At 49.5% G+C, this 23,130-nt stretch overlaps 1 protein-coding gene across 7 annotated transcripts in view; it reads left to right on the forward strand.

Moving 5' to 3' along the window:
- Nucleotides 1-23,130, forward strand: part of LOC105181492 (growth factor receptor-bound protein 14) — a 348,327-nt gene that overhangs the window by 48,772 nt on the left and 276,425 nt on the right. For all 7 annotated transcript variants that reach the window (XM_025304178.1, XM_025304174.1, XM_011138293.3 and 4 more), the window contains 5 exons: nt 8,295-8,485; nt 9,008-9,164; nt 11,338-11,468; nt 12,771-12,851; nt 12,942-13,073. In XM_025304178.1, coding sequence (XP_025159963.1) covers nt 8,295-8,485; nt 9,008-9,164; nt 11,338-11,468; nt 12,771-12,851; nt 12,942-13,073 — 692 coding nt within the window. The remainder of the gene's footprint in view (nt 1-8,294; nt 8,486-9,007; nt 9,165-11,337; nt 11,469-12,770; nt 12,852-12,941; nt 13,074-23,130) is intronic.

Consider the following 23,130-nt stretch of genomic DNA (forward strand, 5'->3'; position numbering starts at 1 on the left):
GTAAAAGCCCGTCACATCTCCGGGATTAAATTGACTCTGCCTCGTAAATCCCTTACTCGATTATCAGGCTACCACGTGATGCTGATTTGATTTTCGCTCCTCCCCCTGCCGTGCCTCTTGCCCTCCCCCACTGTTCCTTCGGCGCGTTCCTGCTCCGCTTAGGTCCTCGTCCTCGAGGACCTCCGTCGAACGATCGATATTCACACCGTCGGTGTTTTGATACTGATACAGTGTTATCGAGCGTGCACGCGGTGATGAGGGATCGCGCAAGATTGCATTCGCTCTCCCGCTGCTCTCCTCTCTCTCTCTCTCTCTCTCTCTCTCTCTCTCTCTCTCTCTCTCTCTCTCTCTCTCTCTCTCTCTCTCGTGCCTGTGTACATTATCAAACGTCCGGCGAAATTTATTCCTCGGTTCGCGTTCTGGGAAGCGCGCTCGACGTGTTTTCCCCCTTTCTTTTCCTTCCTCCTTTCTCCCTCTCTCGGTCGGTATCGGTGGAATATGACGGGCAGCTTAATGAACCAACGTTAGTAGGTCAAACGAGAGTGAAATAACGAGCGATACGCATTTGTTCTGTTCGGCATGCCGGCGAGGTAGGTGGAACGACAGAGAAGGAGCGATACCGGAACGAGATCGCTTGTGGTAATGATATCAGGTTATGGCTCGTGATTACACCTCTCGAACAAATCTTCGTCCTTTATTTATGCAAGCCCGCGATACGAGGGGCTAAAGCTATAGTGTGGCCGGTTCTTTTATAATATCCCGCCCCGCTCTCGCGCGCCGGAACCGTTCTCTCGAACCGCTCGCTCTTCTCCCTAGGATGTCGTTCTTCTCGCTAGACTCGCTAGGATCCCTGCCAGTGTCCCTCTTCACGGGGACGATGCTTGGCAAACTTTAACGAGCCATTCTTTAACGCGAATTCTTCGGCCTCATGTTCGACCGGCCTCATGTTAATCGTGAAATTGAAATCACTTTCTCAGGCCCACAGCAGCATTCAGATAATTCGTCGTATGCATTTTAGTCGCATCTCGGATAAACTTGCGAAAACCATCACACGTATGTGTGACTGCCGGGGTAATGCCAATCGTGTTTAAATAATACGCATCGCAGTTATAATATATCGTGTATTATATATTATACTGCTTTTCCAGATTAATCTATGATCATGTTTTTATGTGATAACGAATGAATATTTGTTGCCGACCGACTTGACGTCCTGCAATGCAGTCGCGTACTCTCACCTAGGAAAGTAAGAAAGTGTAGTATCATCAGCGATGCATAAGTTTATTTAAACTTCCTCGTCGATGAAGATCCGTCGATCATTTGGAGTACCTTCCCGGTAAAACACACACATTAACAGGACGTTGGTGGTTTCCGGAAAATTCATCCTTAATCTCTTAGACTCTGAGATAATTGGTAAAAAGTTATCTCCAAATCTGTACATCAACTGTCTGTGGAAATGTATGAAATTCTCTCAACCAGAAATTTTACGAGTCGTTAATCACTCTTTGGATGTTTTTTTAGCTGAGGGATTAACAGCGTCGTTAGAATTGAACCGACACTTATTTGCACTCTAACCCGGCAATACTGGATTATTAGATATTAATTTCCACCGATAACGAACCACTGCGTCGTCGCGTTCGCCGCCGGTCTCGAGTCACTGGCTGTGCTCGCGGCCGCGTTGAATAATCGCCGCGGTGATATTTTTCAGGTTATTTTGAAGATCGGATAAACACGTTAAATTATGAGAGAGCGAGCTCTCGTTTCACCGTTCCACGTGGGGATATTTGTCGTCGCAATCGCGTGTTTACTGTCGAAAGTCGCGCGATTTCTTGTTATCCCCGCGTCGGCGGGAACGCTGAAAATTTTACACGGGCCGCGCGCGCGCGCGCGCGCGCGCGCGGAGGGAGCGCGAATCGGGGCAGCCGCCAAAACACGTTCGAGCTCGACCTAGTCAGCCTCGGCCTGCCTGCCTTGGTTCTTATCGATCCACCTTGCATAGGCTGGTCTCCTCTCTTTCGAAATATTTGCCACGCCGCGATAGCGGCGCGAGATAGACGCTGCAGCAGTTTCAGCAGCCCCGAATCCAGAAACGGAGAGAGCGAGCGAGTGTGAGAGAGAGGGAGAGAGAGAGAGATTTTCTCGATGCGCGCGCGTTGATGGCCCTCGAGTCTCTCATTTAAACTTCACGTTAACGTATCGCGATTATTCAGGTATCGAGGTCTCGAATTTTCGAGTGGATGGAGTACGCTCCGGTGTGTTTTTGAAGTATGTTTTGTCATCCCCTGGCGATACGCGGAATTGTTATTGCACAAGCCCGGGACACCGGGAGAGAATTCGTAGATAATACGCGCGGCGCGTGTAATTGCGCTGCTCTCTCCCGTTGCGGCGCATCGTCATGCTCTTGCATATTTTCTATCAGACCGCCCGGACACGTCTTTTTTCATTTCTATGAACTTCCCGTCCCTCGCCGGAAGATCGGATCACGCTCGTGTATTCTCGCCCTCAGTCGCGCCCGACAATCGCCGATGATCGATGCTCGTTGTTTTTTTTTTTCTTCCTTTCTCTGTTGTCCTCTCCCTCTCTTTCCCTCTCTCTCGCTCGATCATCGAAGTTCCCTCGATCGCGAGACGGATAAAATTTCACGACAAACGATCAATGAAGGACGCACAAGTCCGGGTTTCTCTCTTCATGATTTCGTGTTATTTTTCTCGGCTGCGCACTCGGTTCCGCCTCGGTTTCGTCAGCGCGGCAGGTAGACGTCCGCCCGCATACCACGTAACTGACGAACGCGATTGTAACAGAGAAACGTCACCGGCGAGATATCGCGAAGCGTTGAAAGCGCTCTCAGGAGCAGGCGATTATCGGGACGCCGTCGGTCCCGGGATTTTCCGCACTCGGGGCCATACTTGGAATTACGAGCTGTACTCGTAAATTATTTTTACGTTCGCGCGCGCAAGCGCGAATTGTTCTTATGTTCGCCGAATCGCCTAGGTGCGACGGGGCGATTTCGCGGGAGGCCGCTGCGAACTGCTGATATCGGCCTGATGTGTCACGGACGAGATACGTGCCGCGACAGCTGTCAGCGGGCGTGGATCGGAATCGGATACGATCGGAAGTCTAGAATTGTTTCAAGCTTTTGTTTTTTCTTTTCAAGCTTTTTTTTTCTTTTCAAGCTTTTTTTTAGTCCATAATTGATTCAGGTTTTTAAGGGATTTTACACGAGGAAGACTTTGTTCAGTTATTAGTTTTTTTATAGTCATTAGAAAAGCGTACGTTGCAATTAATTTGAACCGAGTTTCGTCATGTCTCCTGTTCAAACAATACACAGTTAAAAACATTTCGTACTTTTGTTAAAATTATTTGTGTGTTGAAAGTTTTGTGTTAAATTTTTTACACAGTCGTGTGTTAATTTAACATGTTGTTGTGTTACCTAGACTACTTTCTTGTGTTAAATTAAGATTGTCTACTTTCGAATAACACAATTTACATGTAAATGCATGAATTCTTGCTATGACATTTTATATGTTGAAGTCAACACCTAAAATGTGTTACTTTCCTCATTATAATAGTTACCATGTGTTAAATGTATAATGTTAACATTTCTGGTATGTGAAGATTGGAGTTCTAACACATAGATTATGTCAATCTAACATTTTCATTTCATTAAATCATAGATCATTACTTTTCCCAAATGTTAAATTAACATTCATTGTATGTTAATTCAACACAAACTGTGATTCTTGACGGCATTCAAATGTTAAGTTTTTGTATTAATTTTTTACATATTATGTGCGTTATTTTTTAACATATTTGCTTTATGTTGAATTAACACACAAATGAGAGTGGATGATTTGAGACACATGAAATATGTTAAATTTAACACATCATTTCTTACAGTGTATGTTATTTAGAAAATTGACCGTGAATGGTTTATTTCTCGAAAAATAATACAATCGTAACAATACAGAGGCCAAAACTGTGTCGAGCTTTTTTACTCGACTAACCAGGCAGACTGGCAAAATTTTGTTGGGCAAACCTGCCGTCGTTGACGAAATGCACGCGCGTCGTATTTAATTTAATCAGTCGCGGGTTCGTCGCATGTGCGAACAAAATCGTACCGAGAGATAAGAGCCGATCGTAACGATAACAGGAGTCCTGAATGTAACAGGACCACGGTACGCCTCGTTAACGTTGCTCTCGCGCGCGCTGCGGCGCTCCTCGAAACGCATCCAGAGGACCGAAGCCAGGACACGGATACGATGTGACAACCGGCGGCGGGTCGTTACGAGGCGCGGCGGAACGGTGAAACAGAACGAAATAGTATGTTAGTAGGCAAAGATGCGAGTAGGTCAAGGCTGACAGCGGTCGCGGCTGCGAGTCTCGTCGACTGCGTGACGTTATATGATATGAAAATTGCACACCTTTCCTCGCGCATCTTGGAACCAAGGAGAATGGATGCTCCATCCTGCCGCCGGCGGTTTTCTACACTTCGTTGCCGTCGTCGTCGTCGTCGTCGTCGTCGTCGTTCGGAGAACCGCGACGAGGAACCTCGGCCTTGGTCAGACTAGTCGGTGAATTAAAAGTACGAACGAAAGAGACATTCTTCTACCGTGGCGATCGTGTGCACGGCGGGTGCGTTTCTCGCTTCTCTGGATTCGCCGCGGAATTTTATTCGGGCCCGACGTCTCGTGCGCGCTTCGCTTGGCGCGTTTACGTGCTGCCGCATGCCGGGCGATTGCGAATGTGATTTAATTGCCGCAATAAACAGTCAACGTCGTTCGTTAATTCGAGGAAGCCTGGCCGTCGCGCTCGTTTCCGTTATCGCTCCGCTGATTAGGCTTACCTCCATGCGTTCTCCATGATCTACGACAACGTAGCGGGGACTCCTTCGTCAATGATCGGGCTGCGCAGAAGTCGAGTTATCACGTGTTACCTACTACTGTCGCAGCATTGAGCCTGAAACCTGTCCATGCAAATGCGGCGCGTTTCACTGTCAATTGCGACATAGAAGTCGGCGAAGCGACACTGGCAAGGAGAGAGAGAGAGAGAGAGAGAGAGAGAGAGAGAGGGAGAGAGAGAGAGAGAGAGAGGGAGGAGCGCGATCGAGTTGAGTCGGGGGACTCGACTTTCGCGACATTTCAGCGCATGAGGAATTGATACACTCGATAAAAATCCGCTGTAATTCATCGACTAGCGAAATGAAGCTCCTCGTGTTGCTCGGCCGAATTCGTCTCGACGACGAAGGTCAAACGCGTGCCGTTGGAACCTGCCGGCGCTGGCTGCCACGTCATGGGCTCACTACGAGCGTTATCGGCGATAATACGGAAATCGTAGAATAACTCGACAGGCTATTTGCATTGCTTATCGCGTCTCACTTTCGCGATATCGAGTTGAAACATCGACAGTAGCTTGAGCAGTCGCAGCGGTGACCGCGAGTTCTCACGCGATTACAACAGATTTCTCTTCTATCACTCTCCCCTCCCTCCCTTCCCTCTCTCTCTCTCTCTCTCTCTCTCTCTCTCTCTCTCTTCGTGTGGATTCTTATCAGGCATTTTGATAATACTCCACGTGCGTGTGTTTGTGCGCTCAGCCCGTTCGCCGCTTCTGAAATATTTTGCTGTGGTCGAGCTCCGAGTACGCGACGGTCAAGTCGCGAAAAAGTCGCCGTTGTCCACCAGTCGCCGCGTCGTATTTTCGTCGCCACACACAATGTCCGCGAAGCATCCTGCCCCCCCGAGTGCGCGTGCACGCGCTCCAGACGCATTTCTCTCCCGCGAGTTCTATTCTCGTGTGGTACATCGAGCGCGCGTCGTCGCGGTCGATCGCGCGAATCGCGAATGTGACGAGAGGACGACCGGCGCGAAGATCGTCCACATGGACTAGTATCTAAAATCGGTCACTTTGGACCCGTGCAGCAGGTCACGTGACGCTGCTTCCTCCTCTCTTCTCCTGCGCGCACTCGTTCGCTCGTCTGGCTCGCACGGGGAGAGCAAACAAGAGACGGCCGTTAATTCGCGCATTCCACTTAACGCACTTGACGCACTCGCACAACGCGTGCGAGAGCTCGGCTAGTGCGTCGTTGTGGTCCTGGACGAGCGGTTATTAAGGAATTCGCCATTCGCCGCTTCCCCGAGTGTGTCCACGCGACGCGGCCACGGGGACTTTTGCGCGCTCGAGCTAGCCGGAGTGTCCTTCGATTAGGTCGCGCGGACGAACCAGCGGGAGTATCGGTGAGAATCGAATTTGGGATTCCACGTAAACACCGTGCGGTGAGAGGCACTGCTGGGAGAAGATGCTGATCGAGGATGAAACGAAGCTTCGACGAAACGCTCGAATTGCTCGGCGATCTCAAGAGACGTGGTGTCGTGGATATCACGCCGAGTCACGCGGAGAAAGGAAAGTTACGCTCCTTTTCTTCGCATTTCTCTCGCGTCTTCAAACGAGACGAATGTGCGCGCTTGAATGTTAAATTAATTTTTTGTTGGAAGTTTATATCGTAGAGACTTTTTGGAGACGGCCGCGGGGGTGATTCGCTTCTCGTTCGCGTTGAGCGCGCAGAGTTTATATTCATCCTTCGCTCCTCATTCGTCAATCCACGCTTGCGACGATTTTTAACTGCTACGGAAGAAACAATGAAATTTCGTCAAAGCTAAGCATCTGAAATCAAGTTTTCTTCAAGTCGAAGATATATTTATTTTAAGGATATCTCGAGATGTGTGGATGAGACAGGCAGGCAGGCAGGCAGGCAGGCAGAGGGCCGTCTCCTCCTCTCCTTCTCATTTTGCTAGAGCAAGTACATTCCGCACATTAAATAATATTATTACATTATATATTATTTATCAAAGCGTCGTTGGAGCAGAGAAATAAATGTTTCATTCGTCGAATCTTCGATCCGCCGGAAGTTTATGCAGAGAATCTCGATGGCGCAACGCGCGTTTCAACGGGGTGATTACGTGGAATCCCGTTTCCTCGTGTTTTGCTTATAATATAATAAAAGTCGATCGATTTGTGCAAATTACGCCGATATGGCGGCGGATCACGGACGAGTGGAGCGAAAGACGTAGGGGGTCTCTTGGAGGGAGGTAGATCGAGGTAGACCGGGATTCATCCGACGCCGCCGCCGCCGCCGCCTCGAGATACTCGATCGGCCGGCGGTTTATATTAGAAACTTGACCTGCGCATGGCCTATTAAAGCGCCGCCTCTAGTCCGCACGGGATACTGCCTGCCGCTATTCCTCAGATTAGCGATATTTTTGCTGGCTTCCTCGTTAACCGCGCTCGCAAAATGACTGTCTCACGACTGTCCCCGCGGCTCCACCTTGAATGTACACCTCGCGCGCGCGCGCGCGCGCGTGTGTGTGTTCCGTCGGTTTGCACAAAGAGAGAGACGAATGAACGACGCGCGGCGAGAAACGAAGTACGTACGAAGGCGAAGAAAAGGCGAGCTTGCGAGGCGCAAATCACAAGGAACTGCGCCGTCGCGAGCAGAGCTACGTGTCAAACTCCTCGTCGCCGTCGAGCGCCACACGCACGCGATGCACGCGCGTACTCTCTCACCTCTTGGTCGTCGTCCGCAGCACGCGTAGTGTCATTACAATACCTGCGCCTCAATCTCTCCGACATGGAGTTACTGCATTCCACGAAAGCGCGCCTGAGATTGCGTACGCCCGCGGTTTCCAGCACGACGTCACGTTTTTACACCTCTCTCACTGTTTGACACACTCTTTTTACGTTCCTCCTTTGTCTCTCTCTCTCTCTCTCTCTCTCTCTCTCTCTCTCTCTCTCTCTCTCTCTCTCTCTCTCTCTCTCTCTCTCTCTCTCTCTCTCTCTCTCTCTCTCTCTCTCTCTCTCTCTCTCTCTCTCTCTCTCTAAGTGACGGGGGCCACGTTCACTCACCGACAATGTAGTGGCTCTATCATCCATCCCGACGTAGTCCGCCCCGTGTGAAGCCCAAGTTGTAAAATAGATTCTAGTACAGCGGGCTCGCTCTTATACGCCTCTTTTTGCAGATACATACATACGTATATTCACACTACATACATACATACATATATACATACACGCATATATATATATATATGTGTGTGTGTGTAAATATGTATATATATATATATGTAAATATGTGTATATATATATATATATATATCACTGTATATAGTAGACTTAGCGATTTTTACCGGATTGACCATTTTGTACGATTTTACTTTATAGTCGTGTCGTCCTTTTTGCCGTCTCTTATTTGTCAGCCGCGACGCACTCGAGATTTTTCTAACTTGCCGATTGGTCCCTTGCAGATTGGTTCCCGAAGATGTGCTCCTGCATCGACGGCAGCTCCACGCTGCCGGGCAATCGACCTTCCGGTCGGGTCGGAAGCTACGAACGACTCGGTTCCGGTCCCACGATCTTCGAGCTTAGCAGCACGATGCAGAGGACTCGAAGAAGAAACCGGCATCGCGACCAGGACATGCTGGATAGCGAAAGACAGGTACGTGTTATCTTGTGCTCGGGAGAACAATCACGCCTCTCGTATCTCTCAATTGTGTCGCGCGCTATAATTGTACATGGATATTCAAGAAAGGAAACTCGTCGAGATATAAATATATTGTAATTTATTTGTGAGAATTATTATAAAGCGAAGACGTAGCGAAAGAAAGACACTTGGACGTAGTCCGGAAAGATTTACTCCTCGATGATTCTCGTGAAATTTGGTGAAAAATGCTTCTGAATATTATCAGAAATGAATACATCTAAAGATCTTGATTGATGTGAATACATCAATTATACCGCGAATACATAAATACATATTTAAGTTTGAAATATCTGATTTTTTCATCCTTCGTAAGAATAATATAATTAAAGAATAATATTATTTCAAGTGTGTACATCTTAGTCCTGACCGAGTTCTACGTTTTAGGATCATTTTTACGAAGAGATCTAGCTAGAAGATAGAAATAAGAGATACACGTCACATTAAGAAATTATTCGGAGCATATATTTCCGTTTACAGGAAGAACTGCGCTTCTACAACGGTGATCATACCTGGACCACCGTGGTTGTGGAAAAAAATCTGCGGACGATCGACTTGTGCGAGCTGCTCAAAGTCAAGAGGAACGCGATTGGCGCCGCCTGGTCGATAATCGAGACATGGCCGGACCTGGGAATCGGTATGTGATTATCGTAAACATCACATCGTGATTGTTGAGAGCGGTATTTATTATCTCCTCATCTCTCTCTCTCTCTCTCTCTCTCTCTCTCTCTCTCTCTCTCTCACCTTTTCTGCGACCCGTATTGTACCCGTATGTTCTCTCGGATCGAGAATGTAGATAAAAATCAATCAATAGTTCTCAAGTATACACATTTCTCCGTCATGGTCACGCGAGTGGCAACGTGTCATCGACCGTACTTTCAAAGACTGTCTGCGATTGTCCTATTTCATGCGACCACTCGCCCAAGTAGATAATAGATAGTTTCGCCCGCAAGCAGAGAGAGAGAGAGAGGGAGAGAGAGAGAGCACATGTACTTTTAGAACAACGTGAAACGTTACTTCGAAAGTTCGGTAGTCTGCAAAACGTTTATTTACATTCGCCACAGGCTCGGGGGGAATCCATATATTCAAAACAAGCCGAACAACCAAATCGAACATGATGGACGGGGTTCGCGGAATTAAGCGTTCGATTTAGTATGCGGGCTGTTATCGGCTTTTCCGCGACATAGACGACGGAAAATAGACTCGAGCGAGAAAACCGACGGATATTTTCGGAATAATGCGCCTACGATAACTACGTGAAAGAGCTCAGGCGAACGCGATCTTATCAAGTTGCGACTCTTCGGGTTCTCCGCGGGCAGACAATTTATTTATAAAATATCGGCGCGCGCGCGCGGAAGAGAGAGAGAGGGAGGGAGAGAGAGAGAGAGAGAGAGAGAGAGAGAGAGAGAGAGAGAGAGAGAGAGAGAGAGAGAGAAGAAGCGGATAACTCGGTAAGTTTGTCGTGTTTGGCGTGTCGCTTCGCAGAGAAACGACGCGGTGAGACTTTAATGCGCCCGGAACTTTAGTCGTCGAAATTTTCTTCGCGGCATTGACTCGGGACGAAATCGGAAATAACGTGTGCACAACGGTGGCGTAGGGCGAGGGAGAGGGGAGAAGGAGAGCAGAGAGTGAGAGAGAGAGAGAGGCAAGACTCTATAATGCAGCCGAGAATCAATAGCGGGCGAACCTCCAGGAGTTTGGTGCAGGTCAGAGACGACGATTCGCACGGCCGTGTCTTCGTATTGAAATGTTTGTTTGAAGCTCCTGGGCGAACGTCCCGCGCGCTATTTTAGTTTAATGTGCTTTCCGCGAAATGACCTTTCGGATTGACCAGATGATTCGCGGCACGTAGGTATAATCTCGCATACGGATAATTATTCCGCAAATTGTTGACATTCGTGCGAAATACAAAGTACCGTACTAGCTTGTCCGGTTAGGATAGTATAGTCAGATTCTTTGGAAACACATCATATTATTTGAAATATTTTTTGAAATATTGAGTGATAAAATGAATGTATGTGTGTATCCCAATTAGCGACCAAGTAGCTCATTATGAAAACAATGTAATAAATTAATAATGCACGTGTTTAGACGAGGTATACAAAATTGATTTTGTTTGGATAGCTTGAATATTTGGAGTTTTAATTAGATTATATTTTTCTAACTGAAAGAGTTTAGTTTTGGTTTTTTTTATTAATAGTTTGGTTTCGAAAAAATTAAAGAACGGTTCTGCACAGATTTAACAAATAGAAATTTAATTTTAGTTGAAATTTGTGTTATAACCGATAACATATAAAATTTGCGGCAAGAAGATATGTTCAGGACGGGTTAATGAATTTGTGGAAAATGGGTGCAATTGTCACAAATTAGAATTTTCTCACTAATTGAGACTTTATGGGAAAACTATTTTACATATGATATAAATTTCCATGTGTTATTGCTTAAAAATAAAGGTTAAATAGAAAGGATACTTGAACAAATTATTAAATAACTGTTGCAGTATATAAACTCGATATCGATATATCTCGCTTTGCACGTTGTTTAATAAAAATTTTATATTACTCAACAAATTTTCCTCGTGAGTTTTAAAAACTTGGCCAATAAAAAATTACACCCTTGAGTTTTTGCTCTCAAAATTATTTTCGAGAAACTTGATTTTTCTTTCAAGATTGACGATATTATGGAATACCAGATAATATTTCTGAAATTAATAAGAGTTAATAAATATTTAAAAATCGTCGAGCATATATAAAATATGTTTCCGGCAGCAGTCACATTTACGGTAATCGGGATGAATCGATTGTTTGCAGAACGCACGTTAGAAGACCACGAAGACATCCTCGCAGTTCACAGAGAACTGGAAATGTTCGCCTCAGGCCACGAGAGGCGGTTCTACTTCAGCGAGGACTTCTTGAAGTACGAACTATTCGTCAATCCTAAGGTAAGGCAAGAAGTCACTTAATAAGTTCATCGTCTCGCCGGAGTAGCTCATTCAAGTACCACAAAAAGCCACGGGTAAAGATTCCGAGGAGGACTCCTGCGTTCTCCGGTAGTTTTGCAACCGCGAATGGTCCGATAAACGGTTTCGACCAAACTGTGAATGGTAACTTACCGACTGACGAGTTCTCGTCGAGTTGCGATACCTTGAAGAGGTACAGCAATACTGTCCGTTGCGCGTGAATCGCGGTGGGTAGTGCGAGTACCTAGGGAGAGATTCCACCTGCAGATTCCGCGTTTACCGACGATCCACGTAGGTCGTTTGCCGGTGGTCGAGAAGCACGGGCGGATTATAAGATGGCGCGCAACTTCCTTGTGATCAGAAGCCGCGATGGGATGTCGAGGATTCGCGGTATTGATTGAACACGTCCGTGTTCTTGCAGGATCGGCCGCGTAGCTCCGTTTCAATATTGACGCCTCGTACGTGCGTGATTACGCGAAAGACGACGACGTTGGAGGAGGTCTCGCCAATCGCTGTCGGTACGTTCCTTCTTTTTGCGGGAAATGAGAATCGCCGGAAATGTAGAAAAGGATACCCGGTTTGCCCGGGTATGCATTTGGAACTAGTTAGTTGGGCGCTAATGAATGTAGTCGAATCGATATCAATTAACGATTTGAAATCAGTCAGCCGTGGTTTCGTAAGTCCCATAACTTAGCCCCCGCTCGCCAATGATTGGCCAATTAAAGGATAACGAGCGCGGAAACTTCGGCAACTCTAAACGTCGTAATCCTCCGGCGGGACGACGAAGTCCCGATTCGCTCTCTTTCCGAAGTGATAGATTCTCTCTTTTTATTCGTTCCGTTGAGGTCTCTAAACTGATTTTTAAGCGGTTCCCTTCTCGATACGCGCATCCCTTGAGATTCTCTTCTCGTAATATTTGCGAAATTACTTTCTCGTTTCTTTCACGCGTATCTTGGGAGCAACCATTTCCTTGCAATATTTCGAAATTTTCAAACAAATTACGCGATAAGATATGCGATATATACGGTGACTCGTTTTAAATGCCTACCTGAAGTGTCTCGAAAGAAATACATTATTCGAGAAGGTGTTCAGTTTTTTTTTTTTTTTTTTTTTTTTAACTATGCATTTCCTCTGAAATATTTCAGGTAGTCATATAAAATGCAAGAGAAGCTTTTAAAAGAGTCACTTTGTATAAATTTCTCAACAAACCGTATTGCAAATTTGATGATACATTAAGTGAGAAAATAAATACAAAGGAGGCCCCTCTCTCTGGTCGTTTTGCAGCAATTCTTCCCCGCCGACATGGTCGCGTTTCCCAGCGGCGAAGACAGGGGCATCTTCAGCAACGTGGAGGCTGCGCTAAGGGTGAGTTGGCATGATGAACGGCCGACGGTGATGGCCACGAATGGAAAAGACGCCGGCTAACGGAAAATCCGCGTCGCTGTCTCATTGCAGAATTATCTGTCGCGCGAGGACGGCGAGTGCCCGCAGGTCTTCAGCCTGGTGTGGATGCGGCACGAGGGCTCCAGCACCTGGAAGAAGACGTACATGTTGCTGCAAGGCCGGAAGCTCTACACGTCGAAAAAGGTGAGTCAGCAAATCATTGTATTTCCGAGTCGCCGGCTCGACTCTGCTCGAATCACGCGATGTTCCTTCGGAACATAAATCGCGCGCGCGCGCCCTCGAGCGGCGGAAAGAAAGCGCGCCGCGGCCGTCGAAGTGGGCGGAAAGCGCGGAGGATACTCGGCGTTATTAGCCGTTCAATTCCGACGTCCGCATGCGCGGCCGCGGACATACGTGTGCCGAGCATGCGGGAAGAGAAGTTGCGTAAGAGAACAGCGGTCTCTGGTCTATCGGCGGAGATGAACGCGTATCTGGTTCACACTGGATGATTAATACGTTAACGTGAGGCGACGCGGTGTGAGTTTCTCTTCTTTCCTACGGCGGATTATCGGAGCCGCGATCGCGCTAGAAAATGCAATCTCGCGAAAGAGATCGGCCTCTCGTACTGACTCATCCTCGGTGAAACGTTCTCTCAGAGCCCGGCTGAGCGCGATTCTCCTGGACGATAACGCTCGGCCGCGCGCATCGGCGAGCGTTCTCTCGCAGGTGCGAACACTTTCCTCAAGGACTCCGCCACTCGGTGACACCCGTCACCGAGTGAGTCACGATATCGCCGGCAATTTATTTGTAAGTCGTTAAGTAACATTAACATGTAACAGCTGGACGGTTCTGTCTCTCTCTTGCTCGCGCGCGCGCGCGCGCGCGGGAAAGGGAAGAGGGAAGAGGAAAACGAAGAAAACGCGCACGTGAGCGCGCTTCGTTCCGCATTCGGAAGGCGCTCGGCCCGGACGCTCGGCGAGCGCATTAATGCGTTTTACGTTATCATCGCGTCCGATAGACGTGCACGTGAAGTTGGACGGTGAATTTCCGCGACGTCGCTCGGAGAATCAGGCGAGCACGTCCCGTCATTGTTCAAGCCGGCCGCGTTCGCGCCAACTTTCGGCTTGGGACGGCGACGCGTGTCGAACAGCTGACACAAGGCTAAAGCCGACTTCACACGGTGCGCGCTACTTTATATCTTGGACAGATTCGCGTACGTAGGCTGCGCCTTACGACGGGTTTACAACTATGTTCTCTGCCATTGTCGACGAGCGTGTTGCCTTTGTCTCGTCATTAGCGAGAAGCTATTGTCACTCAAACCACAGACGAAGATCGAAGGTCCGTGGTAGTCGGGTCATTTTTTATATCTGTGTAATTTGCAGTCTATGTCAGTGACGAGAGTTCTTGATTCGATTTTTGGAACAGCGAATTTATTTAATTCCTTTTTTCTTTTCTTTTTTTAACCGATTCTGTTAATCGGTCCGTGTTGATACGCTTCTCTTCACCAATGTCGCTTCGTCGTGATGAAGAATTCAAGGTGAGGTACGCGTTCGAAAGAATCGCTTTGTACAAAAGTGAAACCGGAATGAAGCGATTTTTGAAAGGAAAGGTCGATTTTTGGAAAAGCCGTCTAGGCCAGTCCAGGGTGAACGCGGCTCGTTTCTCGACGGGAGGCTCCTCCTGATTGAGTGGTGAGACGATTTGAAACTGGCGCAAAAAATTACCAACAACCGCGCTCTGTCCGCGATCATACGCCGCTGTATAGTGAGCTCAGTCTTTTTTCTGCAAACATACATCTCCCGATGCGCCGGTTGGCGTGGTGACGCCATCGACACGAAATCATGCGTCGTGTGGTTGCTTGCTTAACGCGTCTTGCCGCCGCGTCCTCGCTCGCGGGAGAGAGCGAGGGAAAGAGAGAGAGAGAGAGAGAGAGAGAGAGAGAGAGAGAGAGAGAGAGAGAGAGAGAGAGAGAGAGAGAGAGAGAGAGAGAGAGAGAGAAAGCGAGATTGTCCCACGATACATCTCTCCGCGTTCTACGGTGATGTTAATTCGGCCTAGCGATCGCCGATTCATTTGCATAATTAACACCGTGCGACACGCCGGTAACGCCTTCGCGTAGCGCATACGATGTGCCGATACGGCGGCGAGGTAGTCATTTTCGAGATAACTAGCGGCTAGTTAATTTATGGTGATTCTGAATTCAGCCCGTTTTATGCCCGCAGGCATGGTGCCCGCGCGCGCGCGCGCGCGGCTTCAGCCTGCAGCGGTTTGTTTTGAAATTAATTTTATTCGATTATCGATTCCGCGCGTCGAGTGGTCGCCCATAACGGCTACATGTACCGCCGTTAAAATTGACGTCGCACGAACGAACGACCGTTTCGCGAATGCACTTCCGAGTCGCGTGTCATTAATCGCGACGCATTAAAGCCGAATCGCCGTATCGGCGGGCGATTGTCCGAATATCGCGCGCGCGCGCGCGCGCGCGTATCCTACGCTGAAGAGAAAAATCTATTTGTCACGCGCGCGTAAAATATCGAGTGAGTTACGAGCGCGGGATCGTTTTATGGCCAGTGATACATCTAGTTAAATAACGATAGCGCGGCGAATAATTACGGCTGCGCGGTCGAACCGCTCGCGCCGTTGAAATATTATCGCTGAATATTCCACCATTATATTCGCGCGCGTATCAATGCCCCGTTGTGTACTTGCCGATGCTCTATTTGCTGACGCGCGCGCGCGTGCGCGCTATTGAGCGAAAACACTCTAGCGCGATTTACGTAATGCTGCGATAACACTTCCCGGGCGGCGGGCGGCGCTGCCGCCGCCGCTCGCCTTATCCGTCTCCCGACGGAGACAATTGACGCGCGCGTGTATTCGCTTGAGCGGGTTCCTCTCCTTCTCCCCTCTCCCTTGTCTTCTTTTCCGCTCTTTACGAGCGTGAACTTTTCCCGTGAAACTTTAGGAAATAATGATCGCGCTGCGCTGTGTGTATGGTCACACTGTAATCATTACCGAGTTTCTCTCTCTCTCTCTCTCTCTCTCTCTCTCTCTCTCTCTCTCTGTTTCTTTCTCTGTGTCTCGTTCTCTCCGTCGCGCCCATTGAAAATCCTTCCAGCCTCGAGACGGTCTCGGAGCACGGTGACGTTTTCCTTTTGTTCTCCGCGCCGCGTCGGGGAGCGGCTTGAAACACAAGTTGATTGGCTTCGCGCCCGGCGTTGGCGCGTAAGAACATGATTTAATTATTTCAAGCTCAGCCGCTTCCGGCGATATCGGCGGATGTGTAATATCCCGTCGTCGCGCGTCGTCGTCCCGTAAAAAGCACGTCGGTCTGCCGTGACATCGTCGCCGCTTCGCTCCGACACCTTCGACGAGAGAGCGACGGAGAGAGAGGGGGGGGGAGAGAGAGAGAGAGAGATCCATGAGCTCGCGTCGTCATCGCGACAGGTGATGCACAATCTCGCACGGGGAGGGAACGAGAGGACGAAAAAATAGAATGCGAAGCTTACATAATGGCGGGAATACGGCGAATCGATACGCGCGCGAGCGAGGCTTTCGCGTATCGCGATTCCAACTTATCGATCCTCGATTACCCGCCGCGCGACCATCGCGCGCCCGCCGAGTTTCACAGCTTCTTGCAAATCGGATTTTCCTCACAGATACGGGTTCTTCTTCGATCGTTCGTCTCATCCCTCCCCCTCGGTCCCAGCGATTACGTGCTTATGGACACATCGCGCTTTTAGTATGGACGTAGCGATATCGCTTTACTTCTTTAGCGCGAGCTGTCTTTCTCTCTCTCTCTCTCTCTTTCTCTCTTTTTCTCTCCTTTTCTGAAATTTATCTGCAAGTGAGGGAGGGCTGAGGGAAGTTTTAGCGGAATCTTGCGAGACCATCCGTTCCGGCTTGTACCGGGAAATTTGGAAAGTTCCTCGACCGCATATTTTTTTCTCGATCAGAGTGCAAACGCACGGATACGCTCGCGATTACCGTTGCTTGTTTCGCCGTCTTTCTCCTCTTTTTTCTCTCCCTCTCTCTTCCTCCCTTCGTCTCGAGCGCGTACACACGCACTCGATCGACTCGGTGCTTGATGCCGCGTACTACGCGCAAAAAGAGAGCCTTCTCCGTCAATTTCTTCGTCTGGACAAAGCATTATTATTGCTCTCTCTCTCCTCCTCTCTCTCTCTCTCTCTCTCTCTCTCTCTCTTTCTCTGTTCCTGGGCATTATATTAAAAAGCCGCATGCGAACGTTAGCCGCTCGCACGTATCGAGCATTGTATGGATATTATTCGCGCGTGTATGCGTGCAATTGTAATCGCAAATTGCGACACGCCGCGCGGAATTCCATTGTTCCAGAAATAATTGTCTTGATGCTTTTAACTTGGCGACGTATGGAGTGCGCCGAGAGAGAGAGAGAGAGAGAGAGAGAGAGAGAGAGAGAGAGAGAGAGAGAGAGAGAGAGAGAGAGAGAGAGAGAGAGCCGCGGCTGTGGGAGTTGAGTAGCGCGCGGCGACGCGCGCGGCCGCGTTTTCCACTCTCTCGCATCGCCCGACTCGGTCTCTCAGTCGTTACGCCAGATTCTTCTCCGCTTTTCCCTCCGAGAAGCCTAAACACGGAGCGGGGAGTATCGGGATCATTATGCAATCCGTAAATGCCCGCGACGAGTCGGCGGACTCGTGCGCTGCAAGCTCGACTATAAATAACGCGACGGATCGCGGCGGCTGGAGGAGGACGCGCACACGCGCCGGGAATCGTTGCGCAACCCTCATGCGATATTATCCGCCGCTCGTTGACGAGCGGCGCGAAAAACGCCAGCTTTCGCCCGGGATGGAAAAGGGACGACTCTTCCTTCCGTCGTCGTCGTCGGGAGCCGCCGAGGGTCGCGGGCGGAACTTGCTCTGATCTAGATAAAATCATATAGGTGATCATCCAGATCAAGTCCTGGCGCCAACTCAATTTTATCTGGACGATACAAATGTACAGGGTGTCTCCGAACCGAGAAACGTGCGGGATAAGATTCTACATTGGGAAATCAATATGAAAGTCTGAACAAAAGCTTGTCCTTTGAGATACAATCTTCATGAGATGGCGACAATGAAGTAAACTGCGATCGCGATTAGCGGATTAAAAATCCAGCGCGCATTTTACTCGCTTGCTCTTCAAGATAGTGTCATCAATAGTTTATCAATTGTGATGATTTCTGAATACCGAACCGAACCGAAAAATCCTTCTTCACTCGCACCGCGAGTGGAATTAAAAAAAAAAATTTGAGGATATACATTTACTAAGATTCATTTTATTAATTCTTTTGTGTCTGTTTTTCGTTCAGACACACCCTGTATCTGTTATCTTCACCTGCATCGTATTCCAAATTGAAAGGCGTTATCTTTACGAAAGTATCGCAGATGACGTTCACGGATTTGATTTGGTCTACATTTCTGCGGCGTTTGCTGTTATCTAAATAAAATCATGTAGACCATCATTTGGATAAAGTTCCGGCCCCGTGTATCTTCATCTAGACGGTATAAATAAATATTATCTTCATCTTCGCGTCCCGGCATCGAGACGCAGGGATTGCGTCTGTAATGAGGACGAAGTATAGGGAGGAATTTACACATATTTCATTTTATCATTGTGTAGGCTAATTTAAAAATCACACACCGATCGCCGGTAGCGGAGAAAGAGGGAAGAGAGGGAGATGAGAGCCGAGATGGTAAATAATACGGCTTTAGGAGCGCCGTGAATAATCCCCACTAACCTTGGCGCGTTCGCGCCGCTACTTCGGTCCCCGCGAATAATTTATGAACTCCTAACCGCACAACGGCCCGGCCTTATCTCGCGCCGGCTGGAGTTTCCCGGACGTTATATGTCCGTTTCCTCTTAATTTCTTGGCCCGCGCCCCGCTCCTCGGGGAGGCGTCATCGGGAGACGTTACCGAGGCTCGACGTTAGGCTACCTTTTACGACGGTCGTTCGCGCGACGAACGAGTCTCGTTTATTGTTCGCGGACCGTATCAGCGGGAGCGACGCGCGGCTTGTATAATATGCGCTTTCAATGTACGCCGACGTGCGATATAACCCCGGAGCGAAACGAGATAATTAAAAACTTCGGCGACGCTTTCGAAACGGGCGAGGGGGGAAGGGGGGAGTACGCGTATCAGACGAACGAGGAGATTAATCAGGAGATCTGTACAGTCACTGAGGACTATCGAGGCGCTCTGGCTTGCTCGTCGCGAGACGCGTCGAAACGAGGAGATGTACTCATAAAGCGAGAAATGTTTTGCGGTTGCCAAAACAGGAAGGAATGTGCTCGGACTGTTTTACAGATCCGCTCGGTCGGTCGCAAACGTCGTTTCGTGACGAGTACATATCCGTTGCATTTCCGCGTATTTTGCAGGAATCTTCAGAGCGCGCATTCTCGCTCGCGATCCGTCGTGATCCAAGATACTCTCGCGGCGACGACGCGGCAGGAGCCTTACGAGTCCGGAAAGAGGGGGGGGGGGAGCGAGCTCTTGACAAATCGTATCATCAATTCCAGCCTGAACGGTTCTCCGCGATCTCTCAAGCTGGAAATTTCACATCCGACGGTAGCTTTTAATTCTTAACGTCGACGTATGTTCCATTCCACGTGTATCCCCCCGATTTTCCCCGTCACTCGTTCGTTTCTGTTCTCGTCCATTAATACCTTGAATTATCCATCACGCGCAGAACGGGACAACGCGCGCGCGCGCGCGCCAGAGAGAGAGAGAGCCCTTTTTAACACGCCCTTTCCCTTAGGTATCCTATCGGATACACCTAAAACTGATTAATGTCGGATCCCGAAAAAAGCTAGCGGCTCCGCCTGAATGGCTGCATTACGCAGTATTACTTACGTCACTAAATTACTCGTGTTCCATAGGAATACTCTGACGTTTATGCTCGACTTATTGAAAGTCGCGCCGACGCCTGGCATTTTTATTGCCGGCCAGCTTTCAGGATTCGCCACCCCGTTGCGTTTACTCCCTCCTTCCTCCTCTCCTCTCGCCCGGCTTTAGCCCGCCGGAGAACGAGCCAGCGAGCGAGCGAGCGAACGCGAGAGAGAGAGAGAGAGAGAGAGCCCTTCTTGCCCGATCTCATCCCCGCCAACCCCCTTTTTCATTTCCTCCCTCGCAGCGGGCGTGGCCTCGTTATCGCGGAAACGTAGCCGCGACGCCGGGATAATTCCCCGCCGCCACGTACGATCAATTTTATCGGCAAAAAAGCCCCGCGAGCGCGAGCGCGCGCGGCGTCGTGTTGCCGTAAAAATATAAATACTCCCCGCGCGACAGCGCGGGCGCCCGGGGCTATCGGCGAGCTTAAGCGAGTTTTGTTACTTAACATAATTGCTGCGTAACTGTCGTGAGAAATGCCCCGCGCGTCGAATCGACAAATGAATCGGGCGACGGTGAGGGCGGGGGTGAGGACGAGCGCGCGTGCTTTACGACCGCGATGGCCCGAACAATTTGTCCTTACTTCCCCGCTGTGAATTTATCGCGACTACGGTAATTGCATTAACACGCGCGAAATCCGAAGCTCGCCGTTAAGTCCCCGGCGGAAGGAAATGGATCGCCGATCGCGAGAACTGCTAGGGAGAGGGAGGGAGGGAGGGAGGGAGGGAGAGAGAGAGAGAGAGAGAGAGAGAGAGAGAGAGAGAGAGAGAGAGAGAGAAAAAAAGAGGGAGAAAGTCCTTGGAAAAATATCGCGAGCGAGCGAGCGGCATTCTCGCGAATATCGCGGGGGACATTAACGCGAAGATTTATCTGACGAAATATCTAACGGGAGGGAGGGGGGGAGGGTGCCGCCGTATAATTGAAAACCGTTGGGACGCGGTGCGGTATTTCGACGGTGCGCGATACTGCGTTTCTCGCCCGATTCCCCTCTGCCCCCCTTCCCCGAAAGTCCGACGTTCCCGTATCTGTGAGAAAAACGGTGAAATTTCATTCGCTTCTCGGTTGACTTCGCGCGCTCGAAACGTCCGTTTCGCCGCTCGCTCATTCTCTCCCCCTTTTTTCCCCGCTCTCTCTTTTTTCCATCGGGCATTCGAACGAAGCTCGTGCAATGACACCCGGTAGACAATGAGATTATGTAACGCGATAGCTAATCCTCCGGGCGTTCGCTCGGCGTTGCCGTCAATCCAGTCAACGTCACGGAGCGCGAGCCTTGACGCTGTCAATCTCGATTTACACGTAATATCATCCGCGAGGCCGCGCGCGCTGGGAACGGGCCGATAGATAATTTCGATTGGTCGATAATGGGACGGCCGCACGCACGCATGCACGCATCGTTGCGTAACAGTCCATTGATTTTACGACGATATTCGTGCTTCTTCACGCCGCAAGAAAGGCAAGAGCGATCACCGGCCGCCTTTATTGCCGTCTTTAACGATCACAATTGTTCCCGGGCGTCGTTACGTGCGCGTTACTCACTCTGTCTACCTACATCTCGTGCGAAGAAAGAAAGCGGGGGAGGGGGGCGATCATCTTTGGTATCGCCCGACGCGGTTACCGACGCGATTACTGTGCCCGCGCGCGGTCGTTTCGCAAAGGACGCGCGTTTCGCAAGAAATAAATTGCGATATATAGCGTTAATGCCGCCGCTGCCGTTGTCGCATGGCGAAACGTTGTCTTTCGGATCGGCGATCTGAGGAGAGATGACCGTTTTCGTTTTCTCCACGCCTGAAGTCCACGCCAGCATATTTTATTTCTTGTCGGCTACAAAAAACTCAGGATAAAATTCCGTAATAAGCCGTAATAAGTGCTGCAACATTGCAATCAGAAAGATACTGCTGGCAGTTTGAAGCTGACAGTTACACTCGCCGACGTTTTGGTGGAAGTTGATAGTTGACACCAAACGTCCATTTGAATTCTTCCTTAACTTGTCCTTAACAAAAATTACCGCTAAATGATATTTTAGTCATTTCTGAGGAAATGTACATTCTTTAGAGGTATTTGTGATAATATAATTTAACTTGTTACTATTAAATTAATAAATATTACAATAAAAGATATAAATATAAATAGAAGAATTTTCATAGATTAGAAGAATATATGACGTGTACTGTTGAAACTTGGAATGCTGAGACTTTCCAAGGAAACCAATTTTCTGCACTTGACACGTATTTTATTAATTTATGAATTTACCTCACATTACCACGCAACTTGGTTGCTTGTTCGGACATCCACCTTAGGTCGCCTCCACGGCGCGCTTCTCCGTCGCAATTCCGACTCTTCGGCCCCGTCGTCGCCTTTCGTCATCGAGCGCGTGTCCTTATCGCGTAACGCCGTCGGTAGTAGATACGCGTTCGGCCACGCAAATGTAATTCGATATAACGGTTGAGTAAATTGTCTGCGCGCTAGCAGCCGAAAGATAGATATATCGTGCGGCTGGTCGGTCGGGAGGAGCCGACAGATAGACGGAGACAGTGAGAGAGAGAGAAAGAGAGAGAGAGAGAGAGAGAGAGAGAGAGAGAGAGAGAGAGAGAGAGAGAGAGGGTGGGACGGGAAGATACTTGATGTACTTCGTCCTCCGGCCGCGCGCGATGTATAAGATCAGTGTCCTGTCACGGAACCCGGAGCACCTCCATTGTTCTGTTTATCGTCTCATCCGATTCCGGGGGCCCCCTGGCCGTAACTTCGGGGCCGCGCGGGCGCGGTCCATTCACGAAGTTTTCCGCAGCTTCCGTCGTAATCGAAGTTTCGTCTGCGCGCAGAGTGCGCGACGGCGGGGACAGGCGGCCGGGGGCAGGGAGGAGGGAGGGTATCTTGTATCTCACGGGGAACGTTAACGGGGGCAGATACGGCGCCGTTACGAAAGATAACGACGGCTGATTTACATAGAAGGGCTGGAACTCCGGTCGTTAGCTGTTAGACGCGCTAGCGATCACTCTGCATTTATTATCGACTCCGGCGACGTCGCAGTGTCGCGGTCGCGCTTTTTACCCGCAGGACCGTCCCGCTCGCGCGACTCGGAAGACGATTCTCCAAAGTGGAAAGCCGTGGGCGGAGAGACGTCGGCGACGGCGGCGGTGGCGGCGGCGGCGGCGGCGGCGGCGGTGGCCGAGGAAAAAAGCGGCTGACTGACGGTTTTCCGCGGCAAACAACCGTGACTGATGATCCGTGGGCGAAGCGCGCGCGATACGAGCGCGCTCGCGCAAAAGTCCCGCTGCCGCAAAAAGGACGACCCGATAATTACGCGCCGGGCGACCGCATCGAGAATCGGCTCCTTTCCGCGAGGCGAGGCGAGGGGCGGGG

The sequence above is a fragment of the Harpegnathos saltator genome, unplaced genomic scaffold (genome assembly GCF_003227715.2).
Source record: "Harpegnathos saltator strain DR-91 unplaced genomic scaffold, Hsal_v8.6 scaffold119, whole genome shotgun sequence".
NCBI lineage: Eukaryota > Metazoa > Arthropoda > Insecta > Hymenoptera > Formicidae > Harpegnathos > Harpegnathos saltator.